This window comes from Haemaphysalis longicornis, unplaced genomic scaffold, assembly GCF_048455015.1.
Source record: "Haemaphysalis longicornis isolate Haplotype H1 unplaced genomic scaffold, Haemaphysalis longicornis Haplotype H1 scaffold_4, whole genome shotgun sequence".
In the NCBI taxonomy this organism is placed as follows: domain Eukaryota; kingdom Metazoa; phylum Arthropoda; class Arachnida; order Ixodida; family Ixodidae; genus Haemaphysalis; species Haemaphysalis longicornis.
In genome coordinates, this window is record NW_027526361.1 from 159,789,793 (window position 1) to 159,808,222 (window position 18,430).

Consider the following 18,430-nt stretch of genomic DNA (forward strand, 5'->3'; position numbering starts at 1 on the left):
TGCTCTTCATAAAACAACCAGTGGACTCATAGAGGTCGCCCGATACTGCTTAACTGAACTAAACTTGTCCTACGTTCTCCTGGGAAAAATTCAGACGGATGGCCTCGAAGACCGCTTCGGCAAGTACAGGCAGCTCGCTGGAGGACAGTACCACGTCTCTATAAGGCAGGTGTACGAATGCGAAAACAAACTGCGCCTTCAAAGTACGCTTCCATCGGCTGGCCGATCGTCCGGAAGTATTGTTGACAAAGACGAGAAGTGGGACGACTTGGATAAGGACACAAGCAGACCGGTCCCTCTCTGCAACGTAGTGGTGACTGAAGAAACGTTGCAGAAAATCAGAGACGTCATTCCCGTCCTGGTATATGTGGCAGGATACGCCGTATATGCCACATTGAAGAAGCTCAAGTGCGAAAAATGTAGGGCCCTCCTGACGCTGAATAAGGAGATAAGAGTTTCTGTGAACGAGAAGCACTACGAGCTTGTGAGAGAAATGGACCGCGGAGGACTTGTGCACCCTACCATGTTCGCAGTGAACGCTGTAACCTACAACTACGCTGTCGTCGAGCAACTCTCGAAGATGCAGGAGCAGTTTTTGAGTATGCCCAACCAGCGCCAGGTAGCGACTGACCTCACTGCGGAGTTGCTAGCCGACGAAGAGTGCTCCGACTTCGATGCTTGTGACGATGGCCACACGAGTGAGCTCCTGCTGAAGCATGTGCTGTGGTGCAGCACAAACATCCTGCTTAAGAACTTCTGCTGCCGACTGAATGACAAGATCGCGGACGCTAGCGCAAAAACAAAAAAAGAAAGCTTCAAACGTTGAGCAAGTGAGTCACTGTGTTCACAGCAGCACTGGTGCTCATTTAGTGGAATAAATCCGTTTAGAGCCACCATAAATGCATTTGTTGTGATCGATCTGCATGCTTTTAAAAGGGAGCTGGAATCATTAGGATGTTCCGCTGCAAAAAAAAAAAAGGTTGCTTGCCGAGAAGTTACAAAGACAATCCAAATAACACGTTTCACTAATCTAGACGTATTAATTTCCCAATAAATAATTTACGCGCGGTAGCAAAAAGTAAATTGCTCAGGATTGACGTGAACTGGTTCCTAAAAAATCAAGTAATTTTGTGGTGATACTTTTATATGAATGCGGAGCAACACACCCTGAAATTTAGAATAAGCGCAATAGTTCAACATGGTCGCATGGTTACCTGCAAAGTAAAAGGAATAGTCCCGACCCCTTCGAATTTCAGCGTAGTGTGTGAAGGACTGTTATTAAAATATATTTTGAAAAATTAAAAGTCGTTATTGATGTGAAATTTTTTCTTACAAACTCATTCTTTTTACATGCATCGGCTGAAGGCACCTCCGTGCACCATCGACCCTTTTTCATTATCCTTATCGTGGCGTCCAGGAATGATCAGCCAGTTAGTCATATATTAATCCTATTTTTCGGTCTTGCTTTGGATTACGCTCTCACGGCGCTTTTTGGCACATGTCACTGAACTTGAATATGGTGTGCATGTTACAACAAAATATTCGTAATGATGCTGTTCGTACGTGACAAAAAGAATGTATTTAAATTAAGAACAGGTAAATTACAAATTTAGCTTTACGTTGAGTCATTTAGCATGTATTGCATTGTACTGCTCAAAAACTATCCAAACCGAGCTCGTGTTCTTCAAGTGTGTTAATGTTTTGTGCTTATAACTTCACTTCAAAACTATCTAATTGCTCCTCGTTTGCTGCTGTAGCTAAAGAACGTTACAGTTAGTTGCAAGTACAGCACATTTATATCCCATGTATACACTACAATGTAATCAATGAGAATTCTGCTATTTTCTCGTGGATTTAAAGTTAGCTTGGTTAATGGTTAGGCAAGTAAGAATTCTCTAGCAACAGTTCAAACGATATTTGTGGCCACCGATATGTTTACTCAAACAACACAACTTGGCGTTACATGGTCGGCAAACTACGGGGTCATGTCCAAGCACACGCACAGAAACAAAATACTACGACCGCACAATTTTCGAAGCGACACGGCACTAAACCTGTTCAGTGCCTCCAGCTCCGTGCTCTGCGGGCGGCGCGCGGCCGCCCCTGCCCTGTGACGTCACGGCGGCACTCCGCAGGCCTTGAAAGTCTAGGTGGTGTTGGCTCCCCGATGCGAGCGCCCTCACACGCCCGAGCACGCTCCTCCTCTCCCCTTGCCCTCCGCTACTCCCGCCCGAGCTACCACCCGCTAAGAAATGCATTCGCATTTAAAAAGACTGTAGCGGCGCGGGTCCGCCGCGCCGAGACGACGACGACGACGAAGGCAGAACTACGAGGCGCGCGCTCACGTGCGCTCGCGCTGGAGGAAGGCAGGCGCACGCGGACGGAGCGCGACAACCCCCGACTAAGAAATGCATTCGCATTTTAAAAAAATTAACGGATGGTGACGTTTCACATCTTGCATGTCTGGTAGCCACGTCAGATTGGGTCGAGATAATAAAAAAAGGAAAGCAAAACTGTCACCAACGCCCACCAGGGCTCCCGAAACGGGCGACCCTGTTGCGGGCAATGGCTATGCTCCGTGGGCAAGCCTCTTTCTTGCGCCTACCAACGGAAGAAAAGATAACGCTAGCCGTGGTGTAAGGTGAGCGTTGATCATTGAAAAAATACAGGAGGCGATGGCGTTGATATCAGCTGATTCCCTAGCATGGGGAATCACCAGAGCCTTCTTGAATTGGGCGACACAGTCACTGCAACACGTCATCAGCGGATGTTGCGTACGAGCTTGACTTCTGGCGCACCATGTGCGCTGTGTTTCGGTTTCATGGGGAAAAAATACTTTATTTATGCGGGCTGTAGGGCTCTACACAGTATTTTCCTTTGCTTTAAAAACTGATCGGTTATCGTCGTCTCCGTGGCTACAAACTCGCATTGGCAATAACCACCAATCTTCGCTAATTAAAAAGTTCATTAGAGAGTTTTAGTTAATTAACTATGTAATTCGCATGTTTCTCATAACTGCTGACGTCCGCCGCACCTGATAGCTTGTTCCTTAACAGAATTCCTATTTTTCTTGAAAAGCCTACCTTCAGGAATTTTTGAAAGTGTTCACTGAAACACCCTGTATAACTAGCTGCCCGAGAATTCATTTAGGAACGCTCGTTGGGTTGGTTTTTACAATGAAGCGAAAAAAGCGGCGGCGCAAAAAAGTTGGCGCCTTGGAAATGATGCAAAACAGCTCCAGCATACGAAACTAAAGCAATCACAGAAATTTAGTGCCTTTCCCCTCTGTGAAGAAGGATGACCTGCACGCCCTCCACGGAGCGCATAATACAAAACACGCGCATTGATCCATGACACTCCCACTTTTAAATCTCCCACCACCACAACAGGTGTCTCATCGGTAGCGGCGTTAAGCCCTGCTGGGCCTGAATTTACGACTGAGCATACTTCCTAGCCAATTGCCTGAACGAAATTTCCAAAGACCCGAGCTTTATCCTAGCGGACAAACGTAGATCTGTCTCTTTCCCTCCCGCGTCGTAGGCATTTTAACGTGTGTGTTTAGGCATTTTAACGCCACCCCAATCCAATCTCGTACTGAGGACACTGGACCGGTCACATTGGGCTGATTGACGGCCACGTTTACACCTCACGCCTACACAACGGACACGTCATCAGCAAGGACATGAAACATTTAGCTGCCCGTGACCTCCATTCCCAACCCGTGCACGAATAAACCGGCAGCCGGTCTTGAGCGGGTGCTTAGTAGTGAAAGAATGAATGAATGAACACACGTCTCTCGAAAGTTAAAAGAGAGATCCCTCGGTCAAGAGTCGGAAAAGGTATAGGAAGTAAGGAGAGGGGAGAACAGGGAAAGACAGGCACCTAGAAGCAGTCATCAATGCCGGCTTCTCTGATGAATTAAGCCATTTGAGCTGAACACAAGTGGTATTGGCCCACGTCGGTGTTCCAAGCGGGCCGGTTGGTTCATACGGGAGGGATTCGCAGCTACAAGACCAGCTGGAACTTAAGGCGGCAGTGGCTTTCCGTCGATTTCGCGCCCATTCACGCTTCTGTTCGCCTCGTCAGTTTCCGCTCTTCTTCCTCCAAGCGAACGGCATGCGTCCGTCTTATACTGAGTTAACACCTCAAGGGCTTCGACCTTTACTCAAGCGGACACACACCTGGGCGTACCTTTCTCTGCCCTGTCGTAGGCATCTACCCAGACCCAAACCCCTCGATTGCGGAAGACAGCTGATAGGGCGCATTGGTCCATGACACTCCCACGTTTAAATCTCCCACCACCACAACAGGTGTCTCATCCGTAGCGGCGTTAAGCCCTGCTGGGCCTGAATGCTACCCCCCACAACCCGTGCACGCCTATACCGGCAACTGGGATGAGCGCATAATTAAGAGTGAAATACACCGGAGAAGGGAGATAGAAAGATGTTATATGCGGCCAGACAGATTTATTATTCTTCCGCCAAAAGAACTGTGACCAGGTAGTCAACGAGGGCCGTCGACGCGACGATGTCGCCCGGAATGGCTTTCAAGCTAAAAAAAAATGGCCGCGTATCTGCTCCTTTCGTTGCAAATGCCGTCAAAAGACGTTAGTCTTTATCGGCTTTTGCGAAGTAAATGCCTCCCTTCGCTTTCCCGCTCACCTCTCATGTTGTTCCTCTTGCGTCGCGCTCCTCCCAAGGTAAAAAAAATCACGCTATATCCACGGAATGAATGATGATAAGTGGGGCGAAGCTCGAGAGGGGGAGATCATCGGTAACCGTAACTCTCCCGTGAAAGTTCGCCCATTACATCATTAAGAAAGACGTAAGACTGTGTGCGTACATTGTACAAATCAACTTTTATTTTGTTCTTGTTCGTTTGTTGTTGTTGTTGTAGGGTTCGTGAGGCTGCAAGCATGCGCTCGTATCGGCAGGCAAACCCCGATGCAGTGAGAGCTCGCGAGGCGGCTGCAAAACGCATCAAGCGAGCTCAGCCCGAAGCTGCCGACGCGCGGTTTAAGCGCGACTTTCTAGACGAGATGCTTCGGCCTCTCTTTCGCGCACGGCGGGATCCTGTCGGCGAGCACGCGCTGCCGCCGCCCTGCGCGCCCTCCGCTCTGCAGCCTTGTCAACATGGAGGAAAAAAAAGCTTAGGAGAGGCCCCCAGCTATCCCCGCGCATTGGCAAAAGTGTGGAGGAAGTCACGTGTTTTCGGCGGCCATTGTAAGTCGCGTTAGCAACGGCGTCCTAGCAACAGCCCGCCCGCCGTTCGCCAGTCATGGAGGAAAGGCAGCGCCTGCCTTGTCGTCCGATTGCGAAGATTGCTGCTTCGCTTTGCTGCGCTGTGGTCTCGCGGAACTCGAAAAGGATGCTGCGAGTTGCGACAGCTGCGCCGATGTGAATATGTCATTTAATTTCTACTTGCAAGTGCACCTTAATAGTACCGCGTCAAGCTATTGCTCCGGTCGCGATCACGACGCGCCTATTGAAGTGCAGATATCGTGAACGCGCCGTCCCGTCGTACGCGCGGACACCCGTCTGGTAGATTTTCGGGAAGTGATACACAGTGTGCAGTACGTAGGCGACTTGCAACCGAACGATTCGCAACTCAATTTTTTGGTTATCGCCGCCGCAATATATAGTTTGCTAGGCCGGCAATGCGCGGCAGTACTTTGCAACTGTTACAAGGTAGATTCCCAGTTGATATAATTCCATCGTCCTATTACCGTAGTAGGTGTCCGTCTGTTGACTGGAAGAGTGCTGGATCTGGAATCTGGATCTTTTTGTGGTCTCGCTCTGGATTTCGCTTTTCAACGCTTCATACTGCGAGGTTAGTGTATGAACGTTTTCAACTGATATCACCTTGAATTTATTGACACTGAGACAAGTTGAAACTTGGCGAAAAAAAGTTTATTGACGCCACCCACCCTGTCATTTTTTTACTCAATAAAACGTTTTGCCTCCTCCTCCTGCTCCTCCTCCTTCGCAAAAAATTCAATCGAAGGCACGCGAACAACGGTAAAAACATTCCACAATTTTTTAGCGTGAAATCTGCATGAAGTACTGCTTACCTATATATATAGAACGGCCGTTTAATTGACTAGTCATCTCTGGGATTGCCAGTGAAACTGCAACGCAAACTTGGACACTTTCCAGTCCGGTAGCCGCACGGCGTTCGCCCACTGTTTGCGGCGTTCTCCATCGCTTGGGAACCTATAAACGGCGGCGATTGCAAACAAAGGATGAATGCACACCAATGTACAGCAATACTTGTCAGTGGAATGATGCACTAACCGGTGGAAAGTGACGCCCAATTCCTTGGGTACCGATCGCGACTTGCAGCCTGGCACCGAGCATTGCGGCATTGTTAGAGCGAGCTGCTTCGCAAACCTGCTGCGGCCACACTGAAGACGTGTAACAGTGTAACCGCGCGTTTAGGTTCACGGTCACGCGCTGCAAAACGGCCTTCTACCTGCCTATCAGCTGATTTCCGCCGACTCGGCGCTGGCAGATGCAGACGACAAGAGAGGCGATACAGGACGGAGGAGGCGGAGAAGGTGCACCGAGAGAGAGAGGCAAAAAGAGTCCGCCAATGGCATTGAGGGCCAATGGTCCGCCATTCGACTTACAGAAATGGCGTTTCCGGCTGCGCTGGGTGTGACGTCAGGGCCTCTCCTAAGCTTTTCTTTCCTCCATGCTTGTCAACAACCACCTCCTCCATCCGGTGACTCGTTGCGAAAGAGGAAGCGCGTCAACAGCGATTGCCTTTTATAGTGTCAGTCACGTGTGAGTGACGTCATCATGACGTCACTCACACCAGCGCCACCTGCAAGTGAGTCATCGAACAAGGCGGTCACGTAGCGCCACCTGCGAGGGAGTAATCGAACTAGGCGGTCACGTAGCGCCACCTGCGAGTGATTCATCGAACTAGGCGGTCACGTACCACGAGACACAAGGGATGGACAGACCCACGGCTTTAGGAGCTTCGCCCCTAAAACGCCAAAGGTTTGCTTAAATCATTTTAAATTTCCCGCGGTCCACTACTCTAAACCGGGTGTCTCGATGCGAACGCTGCCGTACGGCGAAGACGCTCGTTAATTGAGGCGTCCTACTTCAACGTTTATAGAACCGCGTTTCCCTACTCCACATGCGTTGCAAGCAGAACGTGGAACCTATCTAGTGGAACCTTGCGTAACTGTTGCCGGTTGATTTCTTAAAATGGCGCCAGAAGCTATAGTGGCGCGGGCGACTGCAGGCGACGGCGGAGTGAATTCTTTTTCTGCAGTTGATGAAGTATTTAATTTCGCAAAAGTCAAGCATGTTTCATTTTTTATAAAGGAACACTGCAAATATTTTGTTGTCTCATATTTGCGTAATGTCTTGTTATTTTTCCACAATGTTGACAAGTATGAACATTACACCGGACATAGACGGGTAGATTTAGCTGTGACTATATAAGACTATTGCGCAGGCACTGTTTTGCTTTGGCCGGGTGGCTGAATAGAGTCACAGACAGGCAGACGGACAGACAGACAGACATACTGACATACAGACAGACCAAAATTTCTGGGTTTAAGTAGCCCAAGAAAGACTATCGTCTTTAAAACAATTATGTGCTCATGCCGGCGTTCCAACGGGGAAATTTCTTTCACTCGGCAGGGACCCGCTGCCAGTGGGCGAGTTAGAATTTGAGGTGCACTCTTAGGCAAAAAGGACTAAAAGTTCGTCCTTTCGGGGACTAACGGCCTCTGCCACAATCATTAGTCCCTTTGGGGACCAACTGCGAGGGGACGAACGGTTAGTCCCCCACCCGGATGGTCCGTTCCGATACTCCCCAAGGACGAACTGCGTAGAGTGCAGAAAAAAGAAAAAAACGCGAGCACCGGCAGGGATCGAACCCCCGACGCCCGGAATTCTACGCAAGGAACCCGACGCGCTATCCGCTAGACCACGCCGCTGGATGGTTCCTGTGGCAGATAATATTCAAGTGTACAGGGTGTAGTTCTGTGCATAACGCAACAGATCCATTGCAACTGGTGCCCGAATTTCTATCTGTGCAAGCAAACGTGACCGCGTTTTGCGCCTTGCGCTTAGCGGTTTGCTAGGTTTAGAGACTATTGCTCAGTTCGATTCGAAGTAGAGCCTCACAACCATAGTTTTTTCGTAAATAACAATCAACTCGTCGTCGCCTAGTTGAGATAGGTAGCTGGGCGATCGGACGACTCATTTGTTTCCGTACAAATTAGCGCAAGCTAAGTGCTTTCTTAGTGTTCGATACATATGTTAAGTGCTCTATGTAACGTATGTGAAAGGTGTCGTCTGTGTGAGTGTCAGAATAAGGAAACATGCCATATTTTCCTGCATCGGCGAAAGCGAATTTGGTGTTGCTTAGCCTGAATTCTCCAAATTCGCGTCGCTAGACGATTGCGACCGCGAAATGCAAGCGGGTTTTACAGCAGTTGCAGCATTGTCATAGCTTTGGTGCCCAAGGCAATTATGTACCGAGTGTAAAATATAACTTCGAGACGCTTACCTGTAGCGAGCATTTTTGTTTTGCAGTTGTCATCAGCAATATGCGTTTTTTCTAGTCTGTTAAACATATACATATTCATTACGCTCAGGAATCCACTTTTGCTACTGTCACTAATTTTTGAGTTACTGTTAAGGCGCTTGAAAGCTTTCATTGGCCGTTATTATCTCGCACGAATCGAATGCAACAGAGCGTATCAACATAACCTCGCCGAGAAGCGTATGACAATCGCGCTTCGCCGCTCCTTGCCATTACCCGCCGCTCTACTAACCCTAGGCGATTTTCTTATAACTAACATCAATATTTTCTCCCGTGGCACCATCTAAAGCACCCAGTGACTGCAATGCCTTGTGTTTTGGAAATATAAAACTGTTCGCAGACATATGCGCGGAAGGGCAACGACGACGCCATCAGGGGATTAACGACGCAGCAAAGAGACTAACTGCATGCGTTTCGTCTTCCCGTTACTCCTTATAGATCGGCGGCGACGAACAGTTAGTCCGAATTTATGCACACGGCACGTACTCTGCCGCAGATACTCCCTTTGAAGATGAACGGTCGCCCGCGAAGACTAACGGCTGTATTTTAGTCCCTATTTTAGTCCTTTTTGCCTAAGAGTGTGGCAACGGCCGTGGCTACATACTCGGAGGCGGCGGTGGCGGCGGCTTTTAGTCGTTTTGTAGCGTAAGCTACACTGCCCGAGGTTGAGCAGTTTCGCGTGTGCCCTCAAGGGCCGTTTTGCGCAAGCGCGAGGGGCATTGGATTGGTTTGGATCTGATTGGCTTGGCTTGGAATAAATTGGATTGTGTTGGATTGAAATCCAATCGTTGGATTGAAATCCAACGGGTGTTTAGAGTAATGGGTCTGCACATCCGCCGGTCTGCGCATTCAAGAGGACTGACGTCATATCCGCGGCAGACGCACTGGCGCCGGCCCGTGCCTAGCTGTGCGCGCAGTAGCCAAGTCTGACTCTGCGCCGGAGCCGCTTGATAGCCGTTTCGCGTGGCTCCTAAAGAGCTGTGCTGCGCATACGCGAGGAGCTGTGACTGGAATGGACTGCATTGGATTGGATTGGATTAGACTTGATTGGAAATCGTTTTAGCAGCAGTAAGCATGATAATCAGCTCATCCCAGACAACCAGGAAAGCTAAGAATAACCAGCTGAACCTTAGCTCAGGGCAGTGTTGTACACGTTCCTCCAAAATAGGAACGAAAGCTCGTTCCTCGTTCCTTGCCAATTTTGAAACGAGTTCCCGTTACAAGTTCCTTTATTGCAAAAGGAACGCGTTCCAGTTCAACTTCGAAAATTGGAACTTGTCGTTAGATTAACGTTACAATTAGGTTTTTCAATGAAAATATAGTGTCGGATAATCCTGGGTCGAAATTAAGTGAGATATTTAAAACTCACATCGAACTACGTATATTATGCGAATATTAACACCGCCGGCAGCAGATTATCTGGAGATAAAGATAATCAAAAGAAACGCTCCTAGGCGAATTTTTTCACGGAGCACCGGACAAACTCCAGACGGCTCGAGGACATTGCGGTGCAGGATATTTCGGTGCGGAAATTTCGGTGTACGGACATATCGGTGTACGGACATTTCGGCGACCAAATTATCCGGTGCTTGCCTGTTTGCGACAGCCGTTATATTTTTATTTCCGCTTAACGTGGGTTATGGACAACATTCTGGAGCAGTGAATTTATTTTGTTGATTGATGCCAATGCTAGGTATTTTAGAAATTCCACATTTATATATTTTTGTTTAATACCTCTTTCTGGGGACGCCTGTTATGCAGCCGATTGAATTCTTTAGCACACGTTTTTTTTTTTTTTCATTTATGACGGGTTGTTAATTTATATTCGGTCTTTTTTAGTAAGACAATTACCCGTGTTTACGATGGTCTACCGCCTCTTTTTTTTTTTTAATCACACACCCTCAAATTACCTAAATTACATGCACACTCTCAATATCCAAAAAGTAACAAACATTAGCTAGCCCACCAGAATGAAGAAAACCTTATGAAGAGTATTACGTAGGCTGGGCTGCCTTGCTAAAATGAATTCGCGAACACTGGTCAAGGATATTGTCGGGGAGGAAAAACGGGCCGTGTGGAAACAGCCACAGGTTCTAATGTCCTAAACGCTGATTAAGCAAGTATCTGTTGTGCATACAAATTCCACCCATTGTGTTCGGGACAACCAACCTTCGTTTAATGTTTACAAGCCTACATTTACCCCATTTTATTTCTTTGTTCTACGCCCCCCCCCCCCCCTCCCACCTCCTGCTTGTACGCTCGAATCTCGACCAGACTTCTTTTTCAGCCATATTATTTCTGTTTCCCCCTGAAAATCCTACTGGCGTGGTGGAGTTCACGGTTTCCGAAGCGTCATCGCAGTGATTTTTTATTTTTTATTTAGAACATACTGCTAGCCTCTTAGTGGAGGCTTTTGCAGGAATTGGGTGATACATTCAGAACAATGACATAGCACACTTCGCGTTTAAAACAGAGAAAAAGCTTTACATTCACCATGGGCGCACAAATCCTCTATAATGTGACACAAAAAGCCACCCAAAAAGCCGCCGCTGAGAATACAATGGCCACTATCGTTTGCTGGCTACGCCCTTCCTCGCGTCGCGGTTATATCGAAGGCGCCCCACTCCAGGGATCGCTCTTTCTGCGCCTTCAGTCGCCCCCTTGGCAAGGCGCGCATTTCATGGATACCCCAGGTATACATCGCTTCCTCCCATTATAAGGAGCAAAAAAATGAATAGGTTAGTGTGACGAGAGCGGCAACAGTCGTCTTCAAGTTTTCGAAGTCCAGTCGACGCAATGGTGAAGCACAAGTGACACTTCTCTCTCTCTACTTAAGAGGATGATTGCCTGCGGGGCTCAGCTTTCCCCTCCCCTAAGTAACGCCACCGTAAGTGCGATCGTTGGTTTGTTAGTTTTAAGTTGAACTGACACCGAATGCAACGAAGGCGAGATTGATTGAAAGAATAATTAAAACAAAATGCACACGCGCCTAATCAACCTCGTTTTTCTGTTGTTGTTTTTTCGCGGAAGTTCTGCTGGGGGGGGGGGGGGGGGGGGGGAAGGAATAGACTAAAAGAAGCAGCGTCTTGCACCGCTGGGTGAAGTGAAAGGAAAGCGCTTTGGTAACACCTAAAGTATTGGGGTTGTTCAAATGAATGTTAAAATAACAAAAAAATGGTTGAACGGATCCAAATTAACAACGGTAATTTTTACCATCTGCTACAGAAATTGGGTTTCACGAGGCAATGCTCCGCCACGGTTTAGCGTTTGTTTCCACGAACGGCGGCGCAGGCACAAGTATCGAACGTAAAATCATATCAAGTCACGAAATTACAATATTAAAGCTAAAATATTCAAAGAATGCCTGGGACATTCCCTCACTCACAATGTCTGGGCCAAGACGTCGTGCACCAAAATGTCCGTGCACAGAAATGTCCACACCGAAACGTCCTGGACCGAAATGTCCGACACCGAAATGTCCGGATCCCGTTTAGCAGTCCGTCCGTTTCGTTGGCTACGTTGTTACGGGGTTGTCCGGGACCGGTCTGCTCCTGAGCGCGCAGAAGGGTGAGTAGGAAGGGTGCGGAGGCACGGACAATGCGAAGGCAGGCTCGTGGAACTAATCCCCCTACCGCGACGAATGCCCAAGTGCCCAGCCGGGTTCCGGTCAACCCACTAAACGCATACGACAGAACGGACGGACTGCTAAAACTCTCTATTCTTTCCCCTCCAGGGAACAATTCTATCGGCCAGACGCGCATTCTGGCCTCCCCAGACAAACGATGAAGGGTGAAAAGCATTCTAGCGGCTACGCTATTCACCAGTCGAACGCCGCGCAAGCAACCAGCATGAAAACAAGCACAAGGTGCGGCCTGCTGCGTGGTTATTCTTCTGCCTTTGACCTTCAAGGAAGCACGTACGGCTGAAGGGCGGGCAAACTGACCATCTTATAAAAAGAGAAACGCAGTAGCGCTTTGTGGATTTTTGTACTCGAGCCTTGTCATCAAAAACAGCCAAATCCTAGCGATGTAACGGCAGGAACGCCGTTCCTGCCGTTCCTTCAAAAACGTAACGAGTTACCGTTACAGTTCCACCGACCCTTAATGAAACGGTGGCGTTCCTCCGTTCCTCCAAAAAAGAACTAGTTCCAGGAACGCCGTTCCTTGTAACGCCGTTCCGTACAACACTGGCTCAGGGTAAGTATATCCTGGCATAGCCGAGCTAAGCCACTGCTAATTTTTACACCCATTCGCGCTGTTGTCGATTGTCCGCGATCACCTGATGACGGTGCTACAGCCGCTTTCAGGCGACTGCACAACTGGGAAAGAGGCACCCCTGGTGGCGAAGGGAGTAACAGTTGTGATAACTGTTGTGAAAGAGGGGTCGGGGTTATGAGGAGGAGCCCCGGAGCGGCGCGGGTAAATCGGCTTCCCCGGGATGAAAACAGGGGGAGGGGGGGGGGAGACATATACGGCTTCACAGTAAAAAGAACAACTCCTGCTGGCGCAGTTTCAGGCAAGGGGCGCGCGAGCGATCCGATGGCGAACATTGCATATTCACGAAGAGAGACGTGAGACAGGGAGGCGAAGACGTGATGGGCGGTAGCAGTGAGCCGATAACTGCGCCACCACCCATTATGGCCAATCACTGCTCTGCACTTCCCACAGATTTCACATGGAGTGGAACGGCTCTAATTATTTTCGGGGAGCGCTGGCTGGCGCCACCACGGCGAACCACCCTTCCCTCCCAATTTCGCGACACTCTCCTCCTTTGCTTTGTCATCGTTCGCTTTTCCTTTCACTCGTCGGTCTGGCCGTCGTTAACTCGATTACGCCGACAACGCGGCTCAGCTCAGAGACGGCTGCCAAAGGGATGCTCCCTAAAAGGAGCAAGATAGCTTCCAGGGCGTAAAGGATACTGGAAATGCCTTCGCGGGCCTCTGGAGATCCTCGGACACCCACCTGAGAACCACTTAATCAAGAAGAATGAGACAGCATGGCTGGGGACCCTAGGCGCGAGAGTATTCCAACAGCCCCGTTTATTCCCATGAGTAGCTGTGTGTGTGTACGTGCGGCCGAAATTAATGAAGTAAGTTTGCCGTGGGGCCTGTAAAAGGGACCCTCCCGGGCAAACGCTGATGTTGTCGATCACAATGAGCAACACTGGCCCTGTAAATCAATCAGAATAAATGCGCTTCTGTCGACTGCGACCACAGCGGCGAGTACCGCGAAGCACAAGCCATCTCCGTGTTCCTTTCATGCTTTTCTGAAGCGGGAAAGATTCGCGGTATGCACAGAAAAATGAATCTTCGTATTTCGTTAATCTAAGACGCCAACAACGTCTTAACATGGTACCAAGTATAACTAACAGTGACTGTCAAAATGGACGCAATTGTCAAGTATTTATCACTTGGAGTAACATGCAACTCGTCATTTTAACTCGGCCATATCGTCACGCTTAAATACCTGAAGTTGATATCGCAGGCAATCGCTTTTTCAGCGAAAAACTTTAGGAATGGCTGTCCAGGGTTTTTCTTCGACCTGTGCTTATTTCACCCATTAGCTCGCTGCCGGCGCGCTTCGCTGCGACAGGGATAAACCCAGCCACACTCTCTGCCGTTACTTTAAACGCTTCGACGGCCGAGTTTTTTAACGGCGAAGCCGTGTAGCAAATGGTAATTTTTCGTGGCCGCAGTTAAAAATGCCAAGTAAGTGCCCAGCGCTCGCGTGTGCGTGCTACGCGGCGACCGCCCAGCGTCCCCGGCGCGCGTTTGTCCGGCCAAGCACTTAAGGAGACTGGCCATGACTTGCAAAAAACAAAATCTCGAGCGTTCGCCGTAATCGTGGGAATACCGCAAGGTGGGCTAGTTGGGACATGATTAAAAATTTCAAAGCACACAAATAAAAGACAGGAGGGACACACACAAGTGCTTACTCGGAACTACCAGTTTATTGAAAAAACACAAAATTTATACAGGAACACAAATCATATATTACAGAAAGTGGTTCCAATTAGCGCGTGCTCCTTCTCGATTTGCTTGCGCACTTGTTATGTTCCTTGAATGCTTCCTTGAGCGCTTGTGTATGATCTACTGTCTGTTCCGGTTATTTGTGCGCTTTCAAGTTTTTGTAATCGTGGGAACACTTGCTAGGAACGAGAAAGGCACGTCATAGCGTACGCCCCTCCATCACGATCACGATCTCCAATGATCATCGCTTCTAAAAAAATGAAAAGAGCTCACACTTACAGCAACAATCATGCAGTAAAAGTCGTTGCGGCAGCGAAGAACAAGCAAATCGGCTGCAATCATGGAGTCAAATCGTGACCCGCCGCGGTGGCTCAGTGGCTAAGGCGTTGCGCTGCTGAGCACGAGGTCGCGGGTTCGATTCCCGGCCGCGGCGGCCGCTTTTCTGATGGAGGCGAAAAGCAAAAGCGCCCGTGTGTACGACATTTCGGCGCACGTTAAAGATCCCCAGGTGGTCAAAATTAATCCGGAACCCTCGACTACGGCGCGCCTCATCGCCTGCGTTGCGTCGGCGCGTTAAACCCTACAATCAATCAAATCAGTCAAATCGTGAAGGCTGCGTACAGCTTAGCTACCTTCAAGTCTCACGCGTTAGTGCGAGCCACGGCCATCATCAAGGTTTATGTCCACGATTGCGGCCGATTAGTTTTTTATTCGATGCCTCAATAATCCATGATTGTTGCTATAAGGTTCCGCGCCGAAGCAGTTTTCTGCGCGCACATGCTCGCGGGATTTCCCATTCGCCTCGCCCTATGACTCACAGTCATTTCAGCCGAGACATATCGTGGCGCCTAAATGACTGGCTCGAAGTTGACGTTCCCGGCGTCCATGGGCCTCTCGCCGTCCGCAGCACGACTCTCCCCCGGGCCGGCGGTGCGCGGGCCAGTGCGCCCCGTGCGTGGGCGACTACATCATGCTCCCGTCGGCCACGCGTGGCACGCCGCCCAGCAAGGAGCGCTTCTCGCCCTGCAGCCAGGAGGACATCGGCCGCATCCTGGCGCCCATGGTCGCCGGCGAGGGCACGCGCGAGAACTGCCTCCTGGGCGAGTACCCTGCGCTGCTACGCTCCCACCGGGATGCGCGAGAATGCTGCACGGCAACATGTGCCTTGTGTGCCTCTTTGAAGGGAGCCTTAAGGAACGGGGAAGGCGTTTCAGTCTAGGGAAACTCTGTTTCACGAGGGACGCTTTTTTAAATGCAGAGCATTTCAGTAACTCACGATGTCACCCGCGTTGGCGTCCGTAGTCCGCGTCCGCATCGCTCCCCCTACACTATATAAATACTTGCCGGCGCCAGGTTTCGATCCTACGACTCTGCGGGCGGAACGTAAGGTGCACGGTACTCTACCAACTGAGCCACAAAGCCGACACAGAACGGAAGGTTACGAACGTGCCTTATACCCCTGTTACACGGGCAGTTTCAACTGCCGTTCAGTCAATCTCCGTTGAGGTCAATGCCAGTTGGGCGGAGTTAGACGGCAGCGCGAACTCCGTCGAAATATCGATGACGATTGACTTCAACGGAGGTCTCCGGTCTCCGTTCCGCTGGCCAACTGGCAATATGGCGGCCACCACCAGCATGTCGACCCAGCCGTCGCTCCAGCAGGCGCCCAAGAAACGCTTTGTGTGGAGCACTCCTATGACGCGCCTGCTGATTTCCCTGTGGGAAGACCACCTGCCCGCTTTGCGTGCGCAGAAACACAACGCGCCCATATATTGGAGCATGACAGAAAAGTTCAACGAGGCTGCAAGTGGCTCTGGCGACGGTGCCGTGCAGGTCACGGTGAAGCAGCTTCGCCACAAGTTGGAGAACCTGACACAGCTCTTCAAGTAAGTATTCACGTAGTAGCTGCAAATCTTTGCAACTAACGCGGAGTGCTACGATCGACGGTAGTGCAGGGGTGTCAACGAAACGCTAACGGGGTTGCAAATCGCGCGCGCAGCCGACCCAGCTTTTAGCGCTTGTGTTCCGTCTGCCAGTTGTCGCCCGCGAAAGCACGTTTGGCGTATTGCAATTCGAAAGGACGTCTAATGTTGGCGTAAATATACACTTCTGGAATTAATAATTGTTGACTTTGTGAAATGTCCCATTTTCATTTCCGCTAGCTAGAGTTTCCCTGAACGTAGTATTGAATCGTGATTAAAAGTCTGTTAATTTGCGAGCCTGATAACTGAGGGGCACTAGGCGATGTTATTAATTCAAGTATGCGCTATTGTTTTCGTAGGTAAAAACAGCTGCATTGCATTTTTTGCATGCTGTGCAGTCATTCCAAATTTTGCTTCCCCGAGTGCATGAAAATTGTACTGGAATGAAAATCTGCTGACTGTGCCTCATGTGGTGGTGCTGTTTTGCATTTGCACACTTCCAGGGCTATCAGCAAGGCCCCCACAGGGTCGGCGGCTACTGAATGCCCGTTTTACGACCAGATGAAGTTCTTGGGCCGCCTGCCAATGAACGACCCCAGCCTCGTGGAGGAGAGTTGGCAGGTAAAAAATATTCCATTTGAATGGCTCAGTCAGCTACAAAAACTTGGCACGTGAGCTTTGACTTGGTGTTTAACTTCCTAGGTAGCAGACATGTCAAGTTAAAAGCATAATAAATTCTTTGAAAAAGCAAATATGCCCAGTGCCCCAATGACAAATATAGTAAGGGCAACAGCATGATCTAGAGAACAAGCTTTTGGCATGCAGAGATTTTATACTTAACAGTACTTGTATGTACTTGACTACCAATAAACCACATCATAATTATTTGGCCCTTTCAATCACTATGTTTATTGAGGTTGAGAAAAAAAGATTACATGCAATGCTTCCGCAGACAGGAGCAAACGCAAAAAGTGAGTTGTTCTGTACTGCTGCTTTTTTATTCAGCTCGAAGTGGTCGAGGAGGCACCTGAAGATGTGGAAGTGCTTGCTGTGGGCACTGAGGCACACAGCAGCCGCAGCAGTATGATCGAGGGTGGCAGTCCTGGGCCACAGAGTGCTGGAGAAAGTACACCACCCCCAGCATTTCAGAGTGCAACAGTGGCATCAGGCAGTGCACCTGCAAGTGCTCAAGGCCCCCCACCAGGGCCAGCCAACGGGCGGAAGCGCTCATACAACGCCGGCCTGGATCGCATTGTCCAGCTTCTAGAGGACGAGTCTAAGCACGCGGGAAAGCTGCGTAAAGCAGAGCTAAAGATGTCAAGACAAGCACTCCGCCTGCAGAAGCAGTCCATTGATCTCCAACGGGAGATGAATGGCATCATGGCACAGTATTTTGGCAATAAAGATTAACCTGATACGTGTACTTGCGGAATTTGCAACTTTCTCGTGGCCAGGTGTTTGCTAATGCATGAGTTGCTGTGAAGCATCACGCACACATTCTACCACGACACTTTTCGACTTGCTAGCACGCACACAAACTGCACGACACAACCTGCAGCCGCCTATTCACAGCAGCAGCACAGGCCACAGAAGAAAAAAGGAACGAGGAGGAGGAACGCTTAACACAAAAATCTTTGCCGTCACACCTCAGGCTGGGTCCTTAAGCGAAAGAATGCGCGATACTCTCAGTTCATGGCGTCAACACGACCAGTGTTGAGCCATTGCATCACGCACACATTCTACCACGACACTTTTCGACTTGCTAGCACGCACACAAACTGCACGACACAACCTGCAGCCGCCTATTCACAGCAGCAGCACAGGCCACAGAAGAAAAAAGGAACGAGGAGGAGGAACGCTTAACACAAAAATCTTTGCCGTCACACCTCAGGCTGGGTCCTTAAGCGAAAGAATGCGCGATACTCTCAGTTCATGGCGTCAACACGACCAGTGTTGAGCCATTGCATCACGC

The 18,430-nt window shown here is 49.5% G+C and overlaps 1 protein-coding gene across 1 annotated transcript; it reads left to right on the plus strand.

Moving 5' to 3' along the window:
* Positions 1–15,986: 15,986 nt before the first annotated feature.
* LOC144178859 (uncharacterized) lies at positions 15,987–17,868 on the plus strand. The gene is made up of 3 exons (XM_077706993.1): positions 15,987–16,422; positions 16,962–17,079; positions 17,464–17,868. The coding sequence occupies exons 1-3, from the start codon at positions 16,097–16,099 to the stop codon at positions 17,866–17,868; spliced, it is 849 nt and encodes a 282-aa protein (XP_077563119.1). The 5' UTR covers positions 15,987–16,096.
* Positions 17,869–18,430: the final 562 nt, after the last annotated feature.